Here is a 20,237-nt window from a genome sequence, read left to right on the forward strand (position 1 = left end):
TATTTTTTTTCAAGTCGCGGGTATGAATGCTATTGTTTAAATTTAGCCACAATACAAAAGAAGATCAATAAGTTAAAATCAACATCAATATTTAAATAAATTATAAAAAGTAATATACTATGAGTAACATTATTTCTCACCTTGAGCATAATAATGTAAATAAGCAGATTGAGTCTTAACACCTTCAATATAATTACTTAAATCTAATTTTTCATTAGTTGAATGAGCACCATCATCACCTCTACCAATTGGTAATAACAAGACAGAAGTTTTCAATTCTTTTTCAAAAGTTAAAGTAATTGGAATTGAACCACCTTCTCTTGTTAAATCTGGTTCTATACCCCAAACTGCCTTGGTGGCTTTTCTTGCAGCAGTGAAATTTTCATTAAAAGGATCACTTAACCAATAATCACCATCATGAATTAAACCAACTTTTAATTGGTTTGGTGATTTGAGGGTTGCGAAATGTTCTTCAACATGTTTAATAACTAATTCTGTTAATTTATTAGATTCAATATTTGGAACTGTTCTTATTGAAAATTTACCTTTAACTTTTGCAGGGATAACAGTTTTAGCACCAGCTTCTGCAAAGGCACCTTCAATACCATGGATTGATAAAGATGGATATCTCCATCTATGTTGTAAAATAGATTTTTTATCATTATACAAAGCAGTTTCAGAACCTGTAGCATCATTCAACACTTTAACATCAAATTCAATATCATCATAAATTTTATCTTCTTTTTCGGTTAATGGAGCAACTTGTTCATCAATACCTTTAATTAAAATTTTACCTTGACCATCAACTAAATTTGCTAATAATTTAACTAAATCATTTAATGGTTCTGAAACAATCCCACCAAATAATCCAGAATGTAAATCAGCATTTGGTCCACTAACTTCAATTTCATAATAATTAACTCCTCTAAGACCATATGTCAAAACTGGTTTTTCAGTACCTAACCAATAATTATCAGAAATTGTTACAGCATCAACACCTTTAAAATAACCATTAGCTTCTTTTTTAATTAATTCATCTAACCCAAGGGAACCAGATTCTTCCATTCCTTCAAAAACAGTAATTAAATTAACTGGTAACTCTAAACCTAATTCCTTATGAGCTTGAATAGCATTTAACCAACCAATAACAGGACCTTTATCATCAGAAGAACCTCTACCATAAAGAACTCCATTTTTTTCAACTAATTTAAAAGGATCAGAATTCCAACCATCTTCTAAAGCAGCAGGTTGAACATCATAATGACCATAAACTAATACAGTTTTCTTGGATGGGTCTTTACCAAATCTTGATAGGACAATTGGTGGTAATTGTAAATCCTTGTTTGCAACTGGTGGTGGTTGTGTACCTAATTCTCTTAATTCAATATCTTGAGCACCAAGTGCAATTAGTTCTTTTTGTAAAAATTCAGCAGTTTTAACAACTTGTGGTCTAAGAGATTCATCACCTGAGACTGATGGGATTTCCACAGCGGATCTTAATCTTTCAATGAATTTTGGTTTTAATTCATCAATTCTGGTGAGTTAGTTAGTTGGTATTTATAGTACTAGATCAACAAAGGAGTTACATACTTTTTAAATAAAGAGGTAAAGTTTGGTTCAGACATTGTCTTTAATGATCTTCTCTGAGTAAGCACTGGTCTTATTGATTTCAAAGAATTGAATAATTTCATTCAATGGTTTACAAGAGTTCTAAAAGGATTACTTTTCATTTAAATTTGATTTGTTGAACGCCATAATTTTCAACTATGCCGTGATGGTGGTGGGAAGTAAAGAAGGGTGGGCAGGGCTTCTAACCTGATAGGCAGAATCTGTACAAACTACGTCTAAAATTTGTTTCTTGTAAGTTGTTATAATAAATCTGTATTTACTTAATGTTAATGCTCAAGTAATGAGAATATACACAGGACAACGTCATCAAGCCCAATCACCGTCACCGTAACATAAATTATAAGGTTGAGTAAACTGCCAATAACCGAAATTTTCAGTATTACGTTGTAACAACCCTTCAGCAATATCTTTGTTATGATTATTATCTTTAATGTACCAGTGAGTAACCTTGTCAGAATTGTAGTACCAAAAACCAGTAAAATCATTTAAAAGATTGTACACCATATTCAAATCTTTTGGCATGGTCAAAGTTTCTGAACTACCATCGTACTTGCAACCTTCTTCTAATAAACCACCTTGTGTGAAATAGACACGATTCCACTCATCCTCACCAACATAATCTCTTTTGTCAGGTTTCTCTGGGTCTGTTGTATCATCATTATACCCCAAATCACCAATATGAGAAAATAAGGTTCCATTATGCATAGAGATTTCCACTAAAGGCTTTGAATTTAATGAAAGTCTGTATTTTGGTCTATGAATGAATGGTGTACCATCGTCTCCAACAAACGCATATTCATATTCGATATTATCAATTGAAAGCCCTTGAGCACCAATTTGATGTGCCAAACTTGAATGATTGTACCAACCATAATTAGGAATATCAAATTCAGCTTCACGTTTATTTATTTTACTACCATTGGAATTTGCCAAACCTGAAATATATTGAAAACCTGCCGAAATTGTACCCTGATAAGCTAAGTACGCATATGAGGTTGTAGCACCAATAGTAATTGCTTGTGCCAACATCACACAGGCCCAGTTTTTTTTAAAAAAATTATCACCACTTCTTTGATTCATACAATACTGTGCCATATATGCAACAGTTCCACTTGCAACAGCCCAGGTCGTCAAAGTACCTGCAATCCAATTAACAACATCACGCTTATCAATTGAAGTACTATTATTAACAATGTTGGACAAACTGTTCTCATAGTTTAAAGCAGCTTCTTCATTAAGGACAACCGATGATGCAACGTTTTTGAAAGCGACATCAAGGTCGGTATCACTTGAAATATCTCTTTTGACATTACCACCTCTTAAACTTAAAGAACCATTGACGTGGACCAAGTCTGTAGCATAAATGGTATCATTAACATGAGAAACTTGAGCTGCTAGTGTACCACTGACCATTAAAACTAGGAAAATCATCATATTGACGATATAATTAGAAGCTGTAAAAGTCATGATCATACCGAAGAACCCCCTTGATCTTTCAATTTGAAAATATCTTATAATACTAAATGAGCGTGAGGCCAACTTATATCAAATGTGATCTATGATAAATTGAATAAATTTGAAACATCTTAATTATATTGAGAACTTGGGTAATTTTCTGTTGTATTTATATGAAAGCTTACCAGCGTACTATGAGTACGCTCTATATTTACTGCAAATGTATAAAGAGCCTGAACATGATCAGGACTAATCACGACTTATACTGGATTTAACTGCATTAATCAAACATATAACATATAGTACATGATTTAACTGCAAAGTTTATGAAGAATCGAATGAGTTTCAGGTAATATGAACTCGTGACTCGTGACTCGTAATGTTTATTTGCAAATGACATGAAGAATGAAGAATCAGGGTTCAGTTGGATCATTCAGGAGTCTGGACTTGATACCCATGGACCATGGATCATGTAAATTTAACAGCTTGATTTTGCAAGCTCATCATTTATGAATCATCAGCTGCAAGTATATAGTAAATGTTGGTTTAATAATTCAATATTCTCAACATCTAGTTATAAGTACGGGCACGTAGTTAGAACGTTAGAACTTATATTAGTACTTCCTTCTAAGAAGTTATTTGTGAGCTTGCATATAATTAGCTAGTTGTGAGTCGTGACGATTTGACATGATTATACCGAATCCCGATATCAATATATATATATATATATATATACAGCTATTATCTAGCTAATCGCGACATCATTATTATAGCTTAGCTAGGATGTATTTAGTAAGTCAGACGTACTAATAGACTTTAGAATATATACATTGAATGATCAGAGCTTGCAATTTATTATATATTATATATATAAACTTTCTGTATATATGATCATATTTATACTAGCTAGAATATCCACCATATATGATATTACGGCAGTTTTACATAAGTTGTATCCTGTACATTTCCGTGAAGTCCATATTATTCGACGTGAGTACATATATTGCTTATAAAAGTTTTACATATTATCTTGTTTATAAGGCCGGCCGTCAATTGCCATAAATAAACATTATCGAACCTCATATTATATACTATAAAAGATCATACCTAATTCATGTACCGTGGAGCCTGGACGTACCAGCCCTGTATAGTGAAGGCGTGAAGCCTGAAGGCATCCTACTTGTTTTAGTGTACGACGTATGCACTGTGTACCGACGACGTATAACTACTTTTTTTTTCAAGTTTGTGTGCTCGGAAGTTGGAACCAAGTCACTTTTCGGGAATATTTTTAGTGAAAATTCACTAGAAATTTCTACCTATGTATCTCTCATTTCTCAATTAGGAGCCTTTATATGGTTCTTAAACTATTGATTTTATTTCAGTCAACTAATTTGTTGAGTATAATAAGTAATAAGTAATAGGCGGTTGCCTTTTTTTTTGCATGTTTTGGTTCGCGAAGTTTTTTTTGACTTTGGTCCAAGCTGTACGCGCATAAGTTATAACTAGTAATTATTCTGCAATTCTGGGGCCTCAAAGCTGAACTCACGACGTTCACCAAAGATGGTGTGAGTGGGATCGATCATCGTCTATCAAAAATTACTATAATTATAATTACGATAAGTTGGAACTTCATTCATTTGAACTCATCACTCATCAACTCAATACCATACGACCATACCATAACCATCACTATGTTCAAACCGCTTACCATTCTCCCACTGTTGATCATCTCAGTTTCTGCCCACAATGTTCATCAACTCTGTTTCAATGGTTCAATCACTTCTTCATCATTCCAAGGAACCGGTGATCTATGTCCTTTATTACCAAACATATTCAAATCATCATCAATTGAATACACAAGTTCTCATAATGTCACATTAACTTCAATAACAAACTTACCAGAATTATACCCACATTCATTCCCAGATTTCTTATTATACGGTATGACTTATTCAATGTTTACTGGTATTTTAGCTATTGCTTTCGAATTTAAAATAAATCAGAGAGGTAGTTTCCTTGGTAATGATTATATTGCAGCAATTTATATCCCATTATCCATGATTATTTCAACTCAATTATTATCATGGTTCTTATATGGTCCTGATGAATATTTACAAAAGGGGATCTTAAGTTCTTTTAAATATATTTGGGAATTTTTAAAAAGTTGGGTTTTGGAAAGTCAATTCGATGAATTGAGGAAGTTACCTTTTAATGGATGGGTTAATCATACTGGTGTTGATGGATTACAAGGGATTGTTGAGGTTAGTTTTGATTGGGCGATTAGAGGGAAAGATGGATTGATTTATTTGTTTAATCCAGAATATAAATAGACTTATAGATAATAGATTATAGACATACAATAATATAATATAGAATATCAATTTCTTTATACATTTAAACTTTTTTATATTTACCTATAGGATGAAATAACTTTCCTATTTCTTTGGACCAATCATTAATTCAGGTCTAACAAATTGATCAAATTCTTCAGAAGTTAAAGCATTTAATTCTAAAGCAGATTCTTTTAAAGTTAAACCCTTTTTATGAGCATTCTTAGCAACTTTTGAAGCCATATCATAACCAATTTTTGGATTTAATGCAGTAACAAGCATTAATGATTCATGTAAAGTTTTTTCAATTTTTTCACGATTTGCCTTAATACCATCAACACAATTTAATCTAAATGAATTTGAACCATCAGCTAATAATCTAACAGAACTTAATAAATTTTGAATCATAACAGGTTTGAAAACATTTAATTCAAATTGACCTGATGCACCTGCAAATGTAATTGCTGAATGATTACCAAACACTTGAGTAGCAACCATTGTTAACGCTTCATTTTGAGTTGGATTAACTTTACCTGGCATGATTGATGAACCTGGTTCATTTTCTGGTAATGATAATTCTCCATAACCACATCTTGGACCTGAACCTAAATATCTAATATCATTTGCAATTTTATATAATGAAACAGCTAAAGTGTTTAAAGCACCTGATGCTTCAACAATTGCATCATGAGCTGCAAGAGCTTCAAATTTATTTGGGGCAGTTTGGAATTCAATACCTGTAATTTTAGAAACTTCTTCTGCAACAGCTTCTGGGAATCCAATCTTGGTGTTTAATCCTGTACCAACCGCGGTACCACCTTGAGCTAAGAATTTTAAATTTGGTAATGTTGATTCAACTCTCTTGATACCATTAGCAACTTGTTGAACATAACCACTAAATTCTTGACCAAGAGTTAAAGGAGTAGCATCTTGTAAATGAGTTCTACCAATCTTGATAATATCATTAAATTCATCAGATTTTGATTGTAATGCCTTTTGTAAAAGTTGTAATTCTGGTAATAAATGATTTGTAATTTCTTGAACAGCTGCAATATGCATAACAGTTGGGAAAGTATCATTTGAAGATTGAGATTGATTAACATGATCATTTGGATGAACTGGTGTTTTAGAACCTAATTTACCACCAAGAATTTCAATAGCTCTATTGGAAATAACTTCATTAGCATTCATATTTGATTGAGTACCAGAACCAGTTTGGAAAACAACTAATGGGAAATGATCTTTTAATTTACCACTGGCGACTTCATCAGCAGCTTGTTGAATAGCTTGAGCTAATTCAGGTTTTAAAGTACCAAATTTTTCATTAACAATAGCAGTTGATTTCTTTAAAACACCAAAAGCTTTGATGAGAGGTTCAGGTAATTTTTCTCTTTCACCACCAATTTTAAAATTTTGTAAAGATCTTTGAGTTTGAGCACCCCAATATTTATCATTTGGTACTTGTAATTCACCAAAAGCATCAGATTCTGTTCTGAATTGTGACATTTTTATAGTGGAAGTATGGATTGATCTTTTAGAAGTGTTTAGTAATCTAGCAGAGAGCATATCAATTGAATGTAGACTATATGTTGATATAAGACTAGTACTTCAATTGAGGTGTTAATGAATTTGATGAATTGATGATTTTGTTTTAATTTAAATTGTTGAATTTTGGTCAAAGGGAAGAAATCGGATCCTTACCGGAGAAATGAAAATGATTCGGATGGAAAATAAAACATAAGCGAAGATCGATGAACAACTAGACAAATAGAATATGAACTATACAAACAGATCAACAATACTACAATACTACAAAGTAATAACAACACAACACTATGTATTCATGACGTCCATCTTCACAAACAGAACAATCAATAAACAAAAGTATTATCGATCTATAAACTATATTAATACCCAGTAATCAATTAAATGACTCTGTATATAGCACAATTAGTCCAATAAAGGAAGCACAAATATGGTTATTGAGATGAAGCGGGACCGCACTCTTAAAAATAGATTTAAAGAGTTAATAAAGTACAAAGATGATAAGCAGTTTCATATTCGGTTCTGATGGGAATGAATCACTTCAAAAACCGACTCACTCAAAGTTTTTCATTGTAATTTGCGTAACATTGTAACAAATTGTAATTACTTGATGGTTGAATTTTATGGAATATATAAAATCAATGGCGCTCGGAAGGAGGGTAATATGGATTGTATTGATTATATAATACATAGTTAACATAATCTATTATACTCTATTCTAATCTATATTTATTCAATATTGTCATCAATTATCTTCAGAAGTATCATCCAATTCATTAGGCTCATTAGTCTTATAATCATCAATTTTATTAAAATTATCAATGTTTAAATCACTCCTTGCAAAAACTGATACTTTTTATTCAGATGTTAAATTTGGAAATAATGGATAATTTGATGAAGATCTAAATTCATGACTTGTTAATACTAAACTTGAATTAGTATATTTAGTATTTTTTTTATCTATTGATTCTATATCTGAGGCTTCTGTATCTGAATTAAGTCCATCAAATAATGAACAATACCCTTCTAATCCTGAGTCTGATTCTGATTCATTATTATTTTCATTACTATTCTCATTTACATCTTCTTCATTTGTTTCTTCCTCTTCATCATCAATTTCTATATCTTCCCAACCATCTGATATCGCACCATCATCAACATCATCAAATTCTTTTTCTTTAGCTGCTTTTTGATCTTCTTCTTCTTGTTTAAAATCATATCCATTAGGTCCTAAATATTTTTCATTATATATAGATCCAACTATATGTTCTTTTGATTCCTTTTCATTCACTTCATCATCATCTTCTTCTTCTTCATCTTCATCAATTTTCCTCTTTTTATCTCCAATAAGTGGTAATTCAGGTCTATCAAAAATACTTTTATATCTCCAATCTTCAATCATATCTTCAATTACAAATGAATGATTTTGTAAAAGTAATAATTTTCTTAAATCTATATCTTCAATATCTTTTGCCTTTTTTACCAATTTATTAAGTTTATATTGAGATTTATCTAAAATATATTCTAATTGATCAATTTTATCTAATTTTTCATATTCAACAAAATCTTTATTTTCCATATAACCATCAAAATCAAATTCAAAATAATCTAATGATATATTTTCCTCAGCTTCTTTAAAAATATCTAAATCTTCATCATCAAAAAAACTTGAACGACCTCTATTTGATTCTTCTTCTTCTTCATCTTCTTCAATTTCTGAAATATCAATAAATATTCTTGGTTCATGTTTTTTTTTTCTCCAATGGTTTATATGTGACATTGTATTGTTGATGAGTTTCTCTATACTGTATCATATCAGTACGGACATCATGATCTTAAAGATATATTAACATCTTTTTATATTAAATAAAATCCATGAGAAGATTATTGTATATCTAAAATAATCACTCAAGACTAGTATTTTTCTTGAAAATGAGAGTATTTGAACCCTTTAAAATGGTGATACCCCTAAATACATAGCAACTATTTCATATAATCATATCAAAACCGTACAACATTCATTCAACAGCTTTGTAATCCCATCGGAACACTCAATAATGTACTAAAATTATAAAATGTTTATATACAAAATTCTTACGTAACACCTTATTCAGTCCGCGAAAAAAAAGATAAAAATAAAAAAAACATTCGAGACGCGAAAATGAAAGGTTTGAAAAAAAATACGTGTCAATGAAATCGAAACAAAACACATTTAAACAAAAAAACCTTTGTTAATTGAATACTAGTTTCCACCTCCTGTTCCTTCAGTTCTTTCGCTCAGCTCTTTTTATTTTTGCTCTTAAGCTAAACTAGTGGTCCATGTCCTCCTCCACCGGTGTCGACTCTCACAACACGTCAGCTCATAAGCTGAATCGTGGGAAACAACAACAACAAGAAGAATCTATTTCTACAAATGTTGATGATATTGAAATTATTGATGATGATCCAAATAAAGTCTTAGCTAAAGAAGTTGATGATTTAAAATCATCATTATTACAATTAGAATCCATAGTTGCACCAATTGTTTTCACTTTATTAGGTTTTGTTACTCGTATGTATCGTATTGGTGTTAATAATAATGTTGTTTGGGATGAAGCTCATTTTGGTAAATTTGGTTCTTATTATTTACGTCATGAATTTTATCATGATGTTCATCCTCCTTTAGGGAAAATGCTTGTTGGTTTAAGTGGTTATATTGCTGGTTATAATGGTTCTTGGGATTTCCCATCTGGTCAACAATATCCAGATTATATTGATTATGTTAAAATGAGAATTTTTAATGCTACTTTTAGTGCTTTAGTTGTTCCATTAGCTTATTTCACTGCTAAATCAATTGGATTTTCAATTCCAAGTGTTTGGTTATTTACCATTATGGTTATTTTTGAAATTTCTTATGTTACATTAGGTAAGTTTATTTTATTAGATTCAATGTTATTATTTTTCACTGTTTCAACAATTTTCACATTTGTTAGATTTCATAATGAAAGATCAAAACCATTCAGCAGAAAATGGTGGAAATGGTTATTATTAACTGGTATTTCAATTGGTTGTACTTGTTCAGTTAAAATGGTTGGTTTATTTGTTACTACATTAGTTGGTATTTATACTGTTGTTGATTTATGGAATATGTATGGTGATAATTCATTAAGTAGAACAAAATATTTAGCTCATTGGACTGCAAGAGGTTTTGCATTAATTGTTATTCCATTTATTGTTTTCTTAGTTTCATTTAAAATTCATTTTGAATTATTAACTGGTTCAGGTCCTGGTGATGCTAATATGTCTTCATTATTCCAAGCTAATTTAATTGGTTCAAATGTTGGTTTAGGTCCAAGAGATGTTACTATTGGTACTTCTACAGTTACAATTAAAAATCAAGGTTTAGGTGGTGGTTTATTACATTCACATATTCAAACATTCCCAGAAGGTTCAAATCAACAACAAGTTACAACATATGGTCATAAAGATGCTAATAATGAATGGATTTTCCATAGAGAAAGATCAAGAGAACAATTCAATTCTACTCGTGATCAACGTGAATATCTTGTTGATGGTATGTCTGTTAGATTATGGCATCGTTTGACAACAAGAAATTTACATTCTCATGAAATTCCAGCTCCAATTTCAAGACAAGATTATGAAGTTGCAGGTTATGGTGATTTTGATCAAGGTGATGAAAAAGATGATTGGATTATTGAAGTTGCTCATCAATATGGTAGTGAAGATAAATTAAGAATTCATCCTTTAACTACTTCTTTTAGATTAAAACATAAAGTTCTTGGTTGTTATTTATCTCAAACTGGTAATCATTTACCTGCTTGGGGGTTCCGTCAAGGTGAAGTTACATGTGTTAAAAATCCATTTTCAAGAGATAAAAGAACTTGGTGGAATATTGAACATCATGCAAATCCAAGTTTACCAGATCCTGAACCAGATTTTAAATTACCAAAAACAAATTTCTTTAAAGATTTTATTCAATTAAATTTAGCAATGATGGCAACAAATAATGCATTAGTTCCAGATCCTGATAAACAAGATGATTTAGCTTCTGAAGCTTGGCAATGGCCAACTTTAAATGTTGGTATTAGATTATGTGGTTGGGGTGCTGGTAATCCAAAATATTTCTTAATTGGTTCACCAGCTACAACTTGGACTTCATCAATTGGTGTTATTTTATTTGCATTACTAGTCTTGTATTATTTAATTAGATGGCAAAGACAATTTAGAGATTTTAAAGATGATAAAAAATTAAACTTATTTTTATTAGGTGGTATTTATCCAATGTTTGGTTGGGGTTTACATTATGTTCCATTTATTATTATGGCTCGTGTTACTTATGTTCATCATTATTTACCAGCTTTATATTTCGCCATGTTGATTTTCACTTATTTAATTGAATTAGGATTTGCTAGTTCAAGAACACCAATTAAATTTATCATTTATTCTTCATTATATGTTTTAATTATTGGTATTTTCTGGCATTTCAGTCCAATTTCATTCGGTATGGATGGTGATCCAGAACAATATAGATATTTGAATTGGTTATCATCATGGAGAATTGCATAATTATAATAATCAATTTTGTATAGAAAAAAAAAATGATTTATAAACACTTATTATTATTAAATTAGAATGAAAGAAGGAAAAGAAAAAGAAGAAGAAGGGGATTAAATAAAAGAAACATACACATCTTGAAAATAAATGAAATAATGAAGTATATTTAATAATTAAGATTTTTGTATATATGTAATCAAATCCACTTATCTATAACTTACCTATCGCTAGGTTTATTCAACAAAATATAAAATGGCCTGAATAATTGTTTATCATCCCAAATTTCTCCTGGTGCTAGTATACCGAGAGATTCATAGTTGTAATCTGTTATCCCATTTATTGCAAGTGAACGATTAATCCCATCACAATCATTTATCGAAGTAACTATGGACACCAAATCTGTAATTAAACTATGTATTTCTTCTTTTGTTTGGAAGTATCGATCTTCTATACTAACAGTCATTTGGGCACAATTAGCCACTGATGTTTTGAACATTTCTTCCGTATTTTGATCGTTAATATGTTGATTATACTGACATTCTTCATTTAACTTTGTATTTCAAAGACGGAATGGATTTAATGAAGTTAATTCATCACATTTGGAAACATTCAATAAAGATCTTCTTCGTTCATAATTAGTACCATAAAAATAATTAAGGATGCCTTGAACAGCAAATTCTTTATAATAAACTTGTTGTGGAAATTTTTGAATCATTTCATCATGATATGATAATATATTGGAATGAAATCTAGTAGGATATGTCCATTTACACCTTGAAAAAACATCCCATAGAGGGTATACCCAAAGTTCTTCGAATGTGGAAGCTGATAAATGACAGGACTTTTTGGTATCATTATCAAATGATTTTATTTTCTTGATGAATGGTGCTTCAGGTTTTAAAATTAACTCTAAAAATCCATCAAAAATTGATATATCAATGAAAAAATTCTTGATATGTTTTTTCATTACTGAATTTGGATTCAACATAATATTCTTAATTATGAATATAATTTTCTCATACTGATTGATGATCACTGGAGAATAGTTATCAACATATTCTGAATGTGTTTCGTTAGGTTCTTGATAAAACAAAACATCAAACATCTCATTGAATGATTTCTGATCAATTTTAGTACCAACAATTTCATATTCAAATGATGAACTTTCTTTGGATCTTTTGAAAATATCATAGTGGTTTCCTTTACAAATATTTGGCAAATCAGGGCCGTATCTAGGATATGTATCATCACTATTCTTCATTTTGGTGGTTTTGGTGATTGATGTATTGATGAATATGTCTTTATAGATCAAAGGTGCAACTAAGTCAAGGAATCTCTTATCTGTAATCATCAAATTATGATAATCCTTTCTATCCGTTTTGCCAATGATTATTCTCCATATTTCAGGTGGTAAATCAGTGAATCCGACCTTCAGCTTGTAATCATGTTTAAGACCCTCTAAATTGTCTTTAGGAGCATTCTTGATCAGCCTTGGTGGGAATAAATTTGAAAATAAACCTTTAAACTTTCCCAGTTGAAAGATAATAGGGTATATAAAATAACTTTTGATTCTCCAAACTGGTAAAAATATGTATCTTCTGTAGACGTTAACTTTCAAGAATTCCAGAAGAGTAACATGACGATCATCTGTACGTTGATATTCCCATACTAGATTTCAAATCATTATTTAAAGATTAGTTGATATTCAAGTTAGCTCAATTTAGCTTTTAAGCCAGGTGAAAAAACAATTCATTCATAGTTCTGAGAATTTATAAAGTATATGTAGAGTTTCATAATCTTGCCTATTTCCAATTGTTATTTTGAGTGAATTTCATGATGCCTATGTATTCTTAATTGTTGTAAAAGCACTCTTTTTATCACTCTCATTCAAAGTCTCAAAAAAACTAAAAATACTTCCTTTATTTCCATAATGTGCACTATTTGGATCATTTTCTTCTCAATGAGTATAGTACTAGTCCTTTGTGGTTGGTTTTGATTATAATGATCTCTTGATGTCGCTTGTTTCAAAGAACTGATGATGACTGGTCTTTGAATAACCAATTGATTGTTCAAAATGGAACTCCGAAATCCTATGATTAATAGAAGTTAAATCTTCAAACTTCAAACCTGTTTAGCTTTAGTCTACTTCTCAATCATATTAAATAGTACTTCAAATACTGTGGATAACTTGTATATTTATAATTCATAAACTCATAATTTAAACCTAACTTAAATATTGAAGAAAAAAATAACGATATGATATTGTCCAGAAATTAAACAGAATAAGAAATCTTCATAAATCATCTCACCTTCTATTCTCTATAATTTTATACTAATTCAATGTAAATTCATCTAATTCTAAAGCACCATTAATCGAATTATATTGAGCACTCGGTCTTGGAGTAACAACAGGAGTATTCCCAATCCCATTAATAACACCAGGAGTTTGAACACCATTAATATGAGTATGAGTATGAGCAGGTGCTAAATTTAATGGATAAAGTGGAGGTTGTTGAGATTGATCAACTCCAATTCCTATACCGCCTAATGATGGAGAAGTTAATAAATTATCATCAATCGTGGCACGATCATAAGTTGGTGGTGATAATGTTGAAACATCATCATAAGTTGGTGGAACTTCATCATCCCATGCTATACCTAATCCTGATCTTTCTGTAATGATGATTTTAAATTGCATTCTTAAAACTCTTGCTGCACCTGTTGGAACACCGATTTGTGATGAAGAATTTGTAGAACCATTTGTAGAACCACTTGCATTATTACTATTTCTTGAATTTGATGGTGATAATGGAGAATTTGAAGTTGATGGGTGTACTTTATTATGATTTGCAAACATTGGTGATAATTCAGCTAATCTTTGATCAGGTTTATTTGATTTATCATTTGAATTACTTATTGAAGTATTTAAATTATTTCCTATTGATGATGATGATGAAGAAGGTTGTAATAATTCCTCTGCAACAACAACTTCCACAATTAATACATGTGTAACATTTATACCTAATACTGGATCATCAATATCACAACTAACATTTGCATGATGATGAGGATGAGTTGTATCGATTGGTTCTCTTGTTGAAGCATGAGTATGATGAGGTCCTGATGCACTTGTTAAATTAAAACATGAAATATCTGCAATTAATTCAATTTTACCTTTACCTGAAAAATCACTTTTCCAACCATTTCTTAGATCACCACTTGAAACAGTTCTTGTTTCTTCTGAATATAAAGCAAATTCTTCTTTCTTCTGTTGTTGTTGTTGCTGATTTGTTTGTTGTTGTTGTCTAAGTTCTTCATTTGCATGATCTGATGGATGTAAATTTGGATTTGTTGTATGTATACTTGCTAAATCATCATTTGAATTTGATCTTGCAATTGCTTCAGTTGTATCAGATGAAGTGTTTTGGGTAGCTTGTTGAGCAGCTTGTTGTTGAGCTTGTTGCTGTAAATTTGTTGCTGATTGAGATGGAGTTATATCTGGAGATAATTGAGGAGTATTTGAAACTGAAATAGAAGTAGTTGGACCTGAAGTTTGATTTCTTTTAATTGGTGGAGGTTTATGTTGTAATTGATTTTTCCTTATATGTTCTTCAACAACTTTTAATTTAGTTTTATGATTTTGACATGAATTTGCCTTTACTTTAATATTTTCCTCGATTCTCCAACCAACTCTTCTCATTCTCCATCTTCTATCATTAACTGAAACACCATCTAATTTTAATTCCAAGGCAAATGAAGATTTTGGATATATAACATTTGGTAATACAGCAGTTGCAGTAACATCTGTTGGTGGGAAAACTCTTAGGGAATTTCTATCTGGACCTCTAAGAATAGATCTTGAAATATTTAAAGGTAATATAACTTTTGTAACTTGTTGATGATTTGAATGATTATTATATGAACAAATTGCAACTAATTCATATTTAATTGAAGTTAAAGAACTTGATCCAAGGGAAGTAGTAGCAGGTAATTCACCTGGTAATAAATGAGAAAATGGATAAGAATGTTTCCCAATAGGTAAATTATTTGCATGACTTAAAATATCCCATCTTGCTAATTCCACAGTTTTTTTTTTACAATTTGAACAGTTTGCTAAAGTATTTGAAGGTGGTAAAAAAGGTTTTGCATAAGTGATTTTTTGAACAAGAGATAATTGAACCATATTAACCAATACATGATCTTTTATATTCATTAAACCAGCTAAATTTGTATAAGAATTATTATTTGAATGAACTGGTGAGATATCTCTTGAATGAGAAGGACTAAGACTTAAATTTTGTAAAGTATTTGCCAACGTGTTATGTAATGCATTTTGTGAATGAGTTCTCTTATTTGAAGGTCTTGGAGATGCAATTGACGGAGGATGAGTTAATTGATTTGAAGAAGGAGATTGGAATGCATCTTTAGGGATTTCAATATGTAATTGACCAGAGATTAAACAACCTGAAGATTCATTTGGTGGACCATACAGAATATTTGGAGGTGATTCCAAGTCAATTGCCAAGTTTAATGGATGTTGAACATGTTTATCAATGTTGTTATTTGTTTGAACAGATGCATTTGAACTATGATGAGATAGAGCAGGTTTATGATGGGAGTTTGAAGGGGAAAGCACGGAGTTTGAAGAGAGCGTTGCTGAGAGTTTAGGCAGCAGTGGCATTGGTGAAATATAGCTGTGATAACAAATGAAACCTTTTGTAACCTTTGTTTTGTTGTTTTGTTGATGTTTTGTCAGATTATTTTGATTCTCATCAACTGATAAATTTTGAGATTTTGTTTTCAATTTGACAGCTGGGGGTGAAAGAAACGACGGGGAGGGTAATTTACGACGAGATAGATACGAGTGGTTATGTAATCAATGGGTGTGTGCTTATGTAATATTAGCTGAGTTAAGTAACACTAAGCGGGATAAGCAATATTTACATAATAAATTGGTGAAAATGATAATAGAATAATAAATAGAATAATTAATTTATATATTATAATCAATTAAATCATGGAATTATAAGAAGTTATTATGTAATTGTATGGTGATATTGAAAACAATCCGGGTAATTATTGACCTTTTCGCGAATTCAATTATTTCGCGAATTATTTGAAAACATCAACAAATTAATTCAACAATCAAAGCAGTTCAAATAACAAAAGTATTACAACAACCCATTCAATTCCATCACTGGTTCTTTTTAAATATATCTTTTTGAAGGCGCTGAAACTGAAGAGAGAGAGAACAACATCTACAACTGCTGGAGAAGTGAACTGATTCATGAATATACAGAATTATCAGGCCCAGCCACTACAGCCAAATCAGGCCCAATATTTGCAACAGCAACAAGTGCCACAACAACAGAAAGTCACTCCTTTACAATTCAATGATCTGTTCCATGGTATGAATACTGCTCAACAGCAGCAACAACAACAACAACAGCAACAACAGCAGCAAGTTTCTAGTGCTGGTGGTGTTGGTGGTGGTGCCGGTGTTAATAGTGCTGGTGCTGCCAATGGTAATTTGATTAATGGTAATAATTTAAATCCATCTCAATTATTAGCACAAACTTTATTTCAAGGTCAATATAAAGTCCCTACTCCTCAACAACAACAAAGGTCTTTGAATTTACCTCAACAACAAGTTTCAAATCAACAACAATCTTCATTACAACCTGGTATTTCATCTTTTGGTCAACCTCAATTACAACAAGGTCAGGTACAAGGTCAGGTACAAGGTCAAATACAACCCCAATTGCATCAACAACAACAACAGCAACAAGCCCAGGCCCAAGCTCAAGCTCAAGCCCAGGCTCAAGCTGTTCAAGCTCAATTACAACAACAACAACAAGCTCAACAAGTTCAACAACAACAAGTTCAACAAGCTCATCATCAATTTCAACAACAACAACAAAACCAATTACATTCTATTGATTTAGACCCTTCCCTTGCATCATCACCTTTTTGGAAAGATCAATTACAATTGGTTGATTTATCAAGAAGATCAAATTCTTCACATTATTATGCGAGATTAGCTGCATATCAATCAAGAAAATTAAAATTAAATAATGAATCAAATAATCAATCAAATTCTTCAAATAATGGATCAACAAATCAACAATCAAATAAATCTTTAAATTTAGTTGATTTAACAAAACAATTATTAACGAATAATGGTGAACAAACTTCAAGTTCTGCAAATATTGATCCAAATAATTCTGCACTTTTACAAAATAGAAAAGTTTCTCATTCTATTTACCCTAATGATGATAATGTAAATAATAATAACAATAACAATAATGATGATGATGATGATGATGAAGTTTATGCTGAACAACAACGTGCAAATAAAAAATCAAATAAAGCTCCTCAATTATGGGCTTCATTAGATTTAAGTGGTCAATCAATTCCAAATTTATCACCAAAAATTTTTGATTATAAATTTTTAACAAAATTATATCTTAATGGTAATAAATTAACCAAAATTCCTAAAACAATTAAAAATTTAAAAAATTTAAAAATTTTAGATTTATCTCATAATCAATTATCAAATTTACCATTTGAAATTGGTTTATTATATAATTTGAAATATCTTTATCTTTTTGATAATAATATTGAAACTTTACCATATGAATTTGGTAATTTATTTGAATTACATTTCTTAGGTATCGAAGGAAATGTTAATTTTAATCCAGAATTTACTAAAATTTTAGCTCAAAAGGGTACAAGATCTTTAATTATTCATTTAAGAGATAATGCACCTGAATTAGATTCATTACCAAAAAGACCTTGGGTTACATTAAAAGAAGATGGTGAAAGATTAACAGAAATTGAAGATGAAAATAATCAAGAAGATAATAATAAAGTTGATGAAGAAATTTCTTCAAATAAAGATTTAAATTCATTTACTGCATTATCTTTTAATTTATTATGTCATCATTATGCTACTGCAAAATTATTTAGTTATGCACCATCATGGGCATTAAATTGGGATTATAGAAAAGAATTAATTACTAAACAATTGGAAGAATTTAATTCTGATGTTATTTGTTTACAAGAAGTTGAATTTTCATCATATGAAAATTATTGGGAAAATTATATGTCAAAATTAGGTTATTCAAGTAAATATCATGCAAAATTAAGATATAAAAGACTGAATCCAACTGCAGCTAAAAAAGTTGATGGTTGTGCAATTTTTTGGAAAAATGATGTTTTTGAATTAATTGAATATAAAGAAATTGATTTCACTACAATTGTTATGGGATTAAATAAATATAAAAAATCAAATGATGTTTTCAATAGATTACAAAATAGAGATAATATTGCAATTTTATCAATTTTAAAACATAAACATTCTGGACAATTTGTTTTAGCTGCAAATACTCATTTACATTGGGATCCTGAATTAAATGATGTTAAAACTGTTCAAACAGGTGTGTTATTAGAAGAAATTGAAAGTTTTGTTAAGAAATATATTGGTAATAATGAATCATTAAAAGATTTCCCAATGTTTATTTGTGGTGATTTTAATTCTCAATTACATTCAGCTGTTTATCAATTATTTTCCACAGGTTTTGTTAAAGAACATAAAGATGTTGAAGGTAGAGATTATGGTAAATTTACAGAAGATGGGTTTAAACATCCATTTAATTTAAAATCTGCTTATAAAAATCTTGGTGATGAAGAATTACCATTTACAAATTATACACCAAGTTTTGTTGATGTTTTAGATTATATTTGGTATACACCAAATACATTATCAGTTTGTGGATTATTAGGTGCGATTGATAAAGAATATGTTGAACATTATATTGGATTCCCAAATGCTCATTTACCATCTGATCATATTCCTTTATTAGCTAAATTTGAATTAAAACCTCATGTTGCTAAAGAAAAACCTTCAAATTTCAAAGCTGATTTTAGACCATCAAGAAAGACATAGGATGTATCAACTTCTTACACGTTTTGATTGGTGATTGGTGATCTTTTGTTTTTCAATTTCTAATTTTCTTGGTTTTTTCCCTTTCCCTGTGATGCACATAACATATTCATTGAAATTGGATTCCCTTTGTTGTTGTTGTTTCTCTGTCCATGTGTGTATCCTGTGTATTTCTAGCTGTCCATTTGATTTCCTTTGGTTTCCTTTGATTTCTCATTCGTTTGATACAAATATATATCTGAATTTAAAAGATTTGTAGTTTTTTGTTTCTTCGAGTATTATTTCTTTATTCGGTGTTTAAAATCTCAAATTCGCGGAAAGTGTGTATATCGGGTTTTCAGCCGTTCGCTTTTAAGATCATTTTGTAAATAAAGAAAATTTATATAAGGAAACGGTTTCCACTGGGATTTTAGGAACTTTTGCAGAAGGTTTGTTGAAGGGTTTGCTGAAGAGTTTGGTGAGGTTTAAGTTCAGGTTATTCGGGTGCTTGTTGCTGGCTATTGGTTGATTACTCCCTGCTCCATATGAAGTCATTGCTCAAATCTATCCCCACTGGGATAAACGCATTATCTTTTAATCCTTTAAAACATAGAAAATGGATAAATCTACCAACTAAAAATCATTTCCCATCGTCTCATAAGTTTAAAATCATGAGTTTTAACATGTTGAATCAATCTTATATGTGGCCTCAGGTTTATGATTCTTATGTTGATCCAAAATATCAATCATGGGATTATAGATTAAAATTATTAAAGGGGATAATATTAAATAATGAAGAG

General features: G+C 30.3%; 9 protein-coding genes across 9 annotated transcripts; 3 read left to right on the plus strand and 6 right to left on the minus strand.

Moving 5' to 3' along the window:
• Window positions 1-129: 129 nt before the first annotated feature.
• Window positions 130-1,755, minus strand: DUG1 (metallodipeptidase; the record flags this gene model as incomplete). Its single annotated transcript, XM_011273976.1, has 2 exons — window positions 130-1,534; window positions 1,724-1,755. The coding sequence occupies 2 exons, from the start codon at window positions 1,753-1,755 to the stop codon at window positions 130-132; spliced, it is 1,437 nt and encodes a 478-aa protein (XP_011272278.1).
• A 180-nt stretch (window positions 1,756-1,935) lies between these two features.
• On the minus strand, window positions 1,936-3,063 carry BN7_5474 (uncharacterized protein; the record flags this gene model as incomplete). Its single annotated transcript, XM_011273977.1, has 1 exon — window positions 1,936-3,063. The coding sequence occupies one exon, from the start codon at window positions 3,061-3,063 to the stop codon at window positions 1,936-1,938; it is 1,128 nt and encodes a 375-aa protein (XP_011272279.1).
• A 1,712-nt stretch (window positions 3,064-4,775) lies between these two features.
• BN7_5475 (uncharacterized protein) lies at window positions 4,776-5,414 on the plus strand (the record flags this gene model as incomplete). The annotated part of the gene is made up of 1 exon (XM_011273978.1): window positions 4,776-5,414. The coding sequence occupies one exon, from the start codon at window positions 4,776-4,778 to the stop codon at window positions 5,412-5,414; it is 639 nt and encodes a 212-aa protein (XP_011272280.1).
• Window positions 5,415-5,519: 105 nt separating this feature from the next.
• FUM1 (fumarase FUM1) lies at window positions 5,520-6,980 on the minus strand (the record flags this gene model as incomplete). Its single annotated transcript, XM_011273979.1, has 1 exon — window positions 5,520-6,980. One exon carries the CDS (start codon window positions 6,978-6,980, stop codon window positions 5,520-5,522), a length of 1,461 nt encoding a protein of 486 aa, XP_011272281.1.
• An 835-nt stretch (window positions 6,981-7,815) lies between these two features.
• Window positions 7,816-8,739, minus strand: BN7_5477 (uncharacterized protein; the record flags this gene model as incomplete). The annotated part of the gene is made up of 1 exon (XM_011273980.1): window positions 7,816-8,739. One exon carries the CDS (start codon window positions 8,737-8,739, stop codon window positions 7,816-7,818), a length of 924 nt encoding a protein of 307 aa, XP_011272282.1.
• Window positions 8,740-9,278: 539 nt separating this feature from the next.
• Window positions 9,279-11,525, plus strand: PMT2 (dolichyl-phosphate-mannose-proteinmannosyltransferase; the record flags this gene model as incomplete). Its single annotated transcript, XM_011273981.1, has 1 exon — window positions 9,279-11,525. The coding sequence occupies one exon, from the start codon at window positions 9,279-9,281 to the stop codon at window positions 11,523-11,525; it is 2,247 nt and encodes a 748-aa protein (XP_011272283.1).
• Window positions 11,526-12,072: 547 nt separating this feature from the next.
• Window positions 12,073-13,670, minus strand: BN7_5479 (uncharacterized protein; the record flags this gene model as incomplete). Its single annotated transcript, XM_011273982.1, has 3 exons — window positions 12,073-13,181; window positions 13,487-13,593; window positions 13,660-13,670. The coding sequence occupies 3 exons, from the start codon at window positions 13,668-13,670 to the stop codon at window positions 12,073-12,075; spliced, it is 1,227 nt and encodes a 408-aa protein (XP_011272284.1).
• A 175-nt stretch (window positions 13,671-13,845) lies between these two features.
• LDB19 (Ldb19p) lies at window positions 13,846-16,194 on the minus strand (the record flags this gene model as incomplete). Its single annotated transcript, XM_011273983.1, has 1 exon — window positions 13,846-16,194. One exon carries the CDS (start codon window positions 16,192-16,194, stop codon window positions 13,846-13,848), a length of 2,349 nt encoding a protein of 782 aa, XP_011272285.1.
• Window positions 16,195-16,800: 606 nt separating this feature from the next.
• CCR4 (CCR4-NOT core exoribonuclease subunit CCR4) lies at window positions 16,801-19,461 on the plus strand (the record flags this gene model as incomplete). Its single annotated transcript, XM_011273984.1, has 1 exon — window positions 16,801-19,461. One exon carries the CDS (start codon window positions 16,801-16,803, stop codon window positions 19,459-19,461), a length of 2,661 nt encoding a protein of 886 aa, XP_011272286.1.
• Window positions 19,462-20,237: the final 776 nt, after the last annotated feature.

The sequence above is a fragment of the Wickerhamomyces ciferrii genome, contig 00216 (genome assembly GCF_000313485.1).
Source record: "Wickerhamomyces ciferrii WGS project CAIF00000000 data, strain NRRL Y-1031 F-60-10, contig 00216, whole genome shotgun sequence".
NCBI lineage: Eukaryota > Fungi > Ascomycota > Saccharomycetes > Phaffomycetales > Wickerhamomycetaceae > Hansenula > Hansenula ciferrii.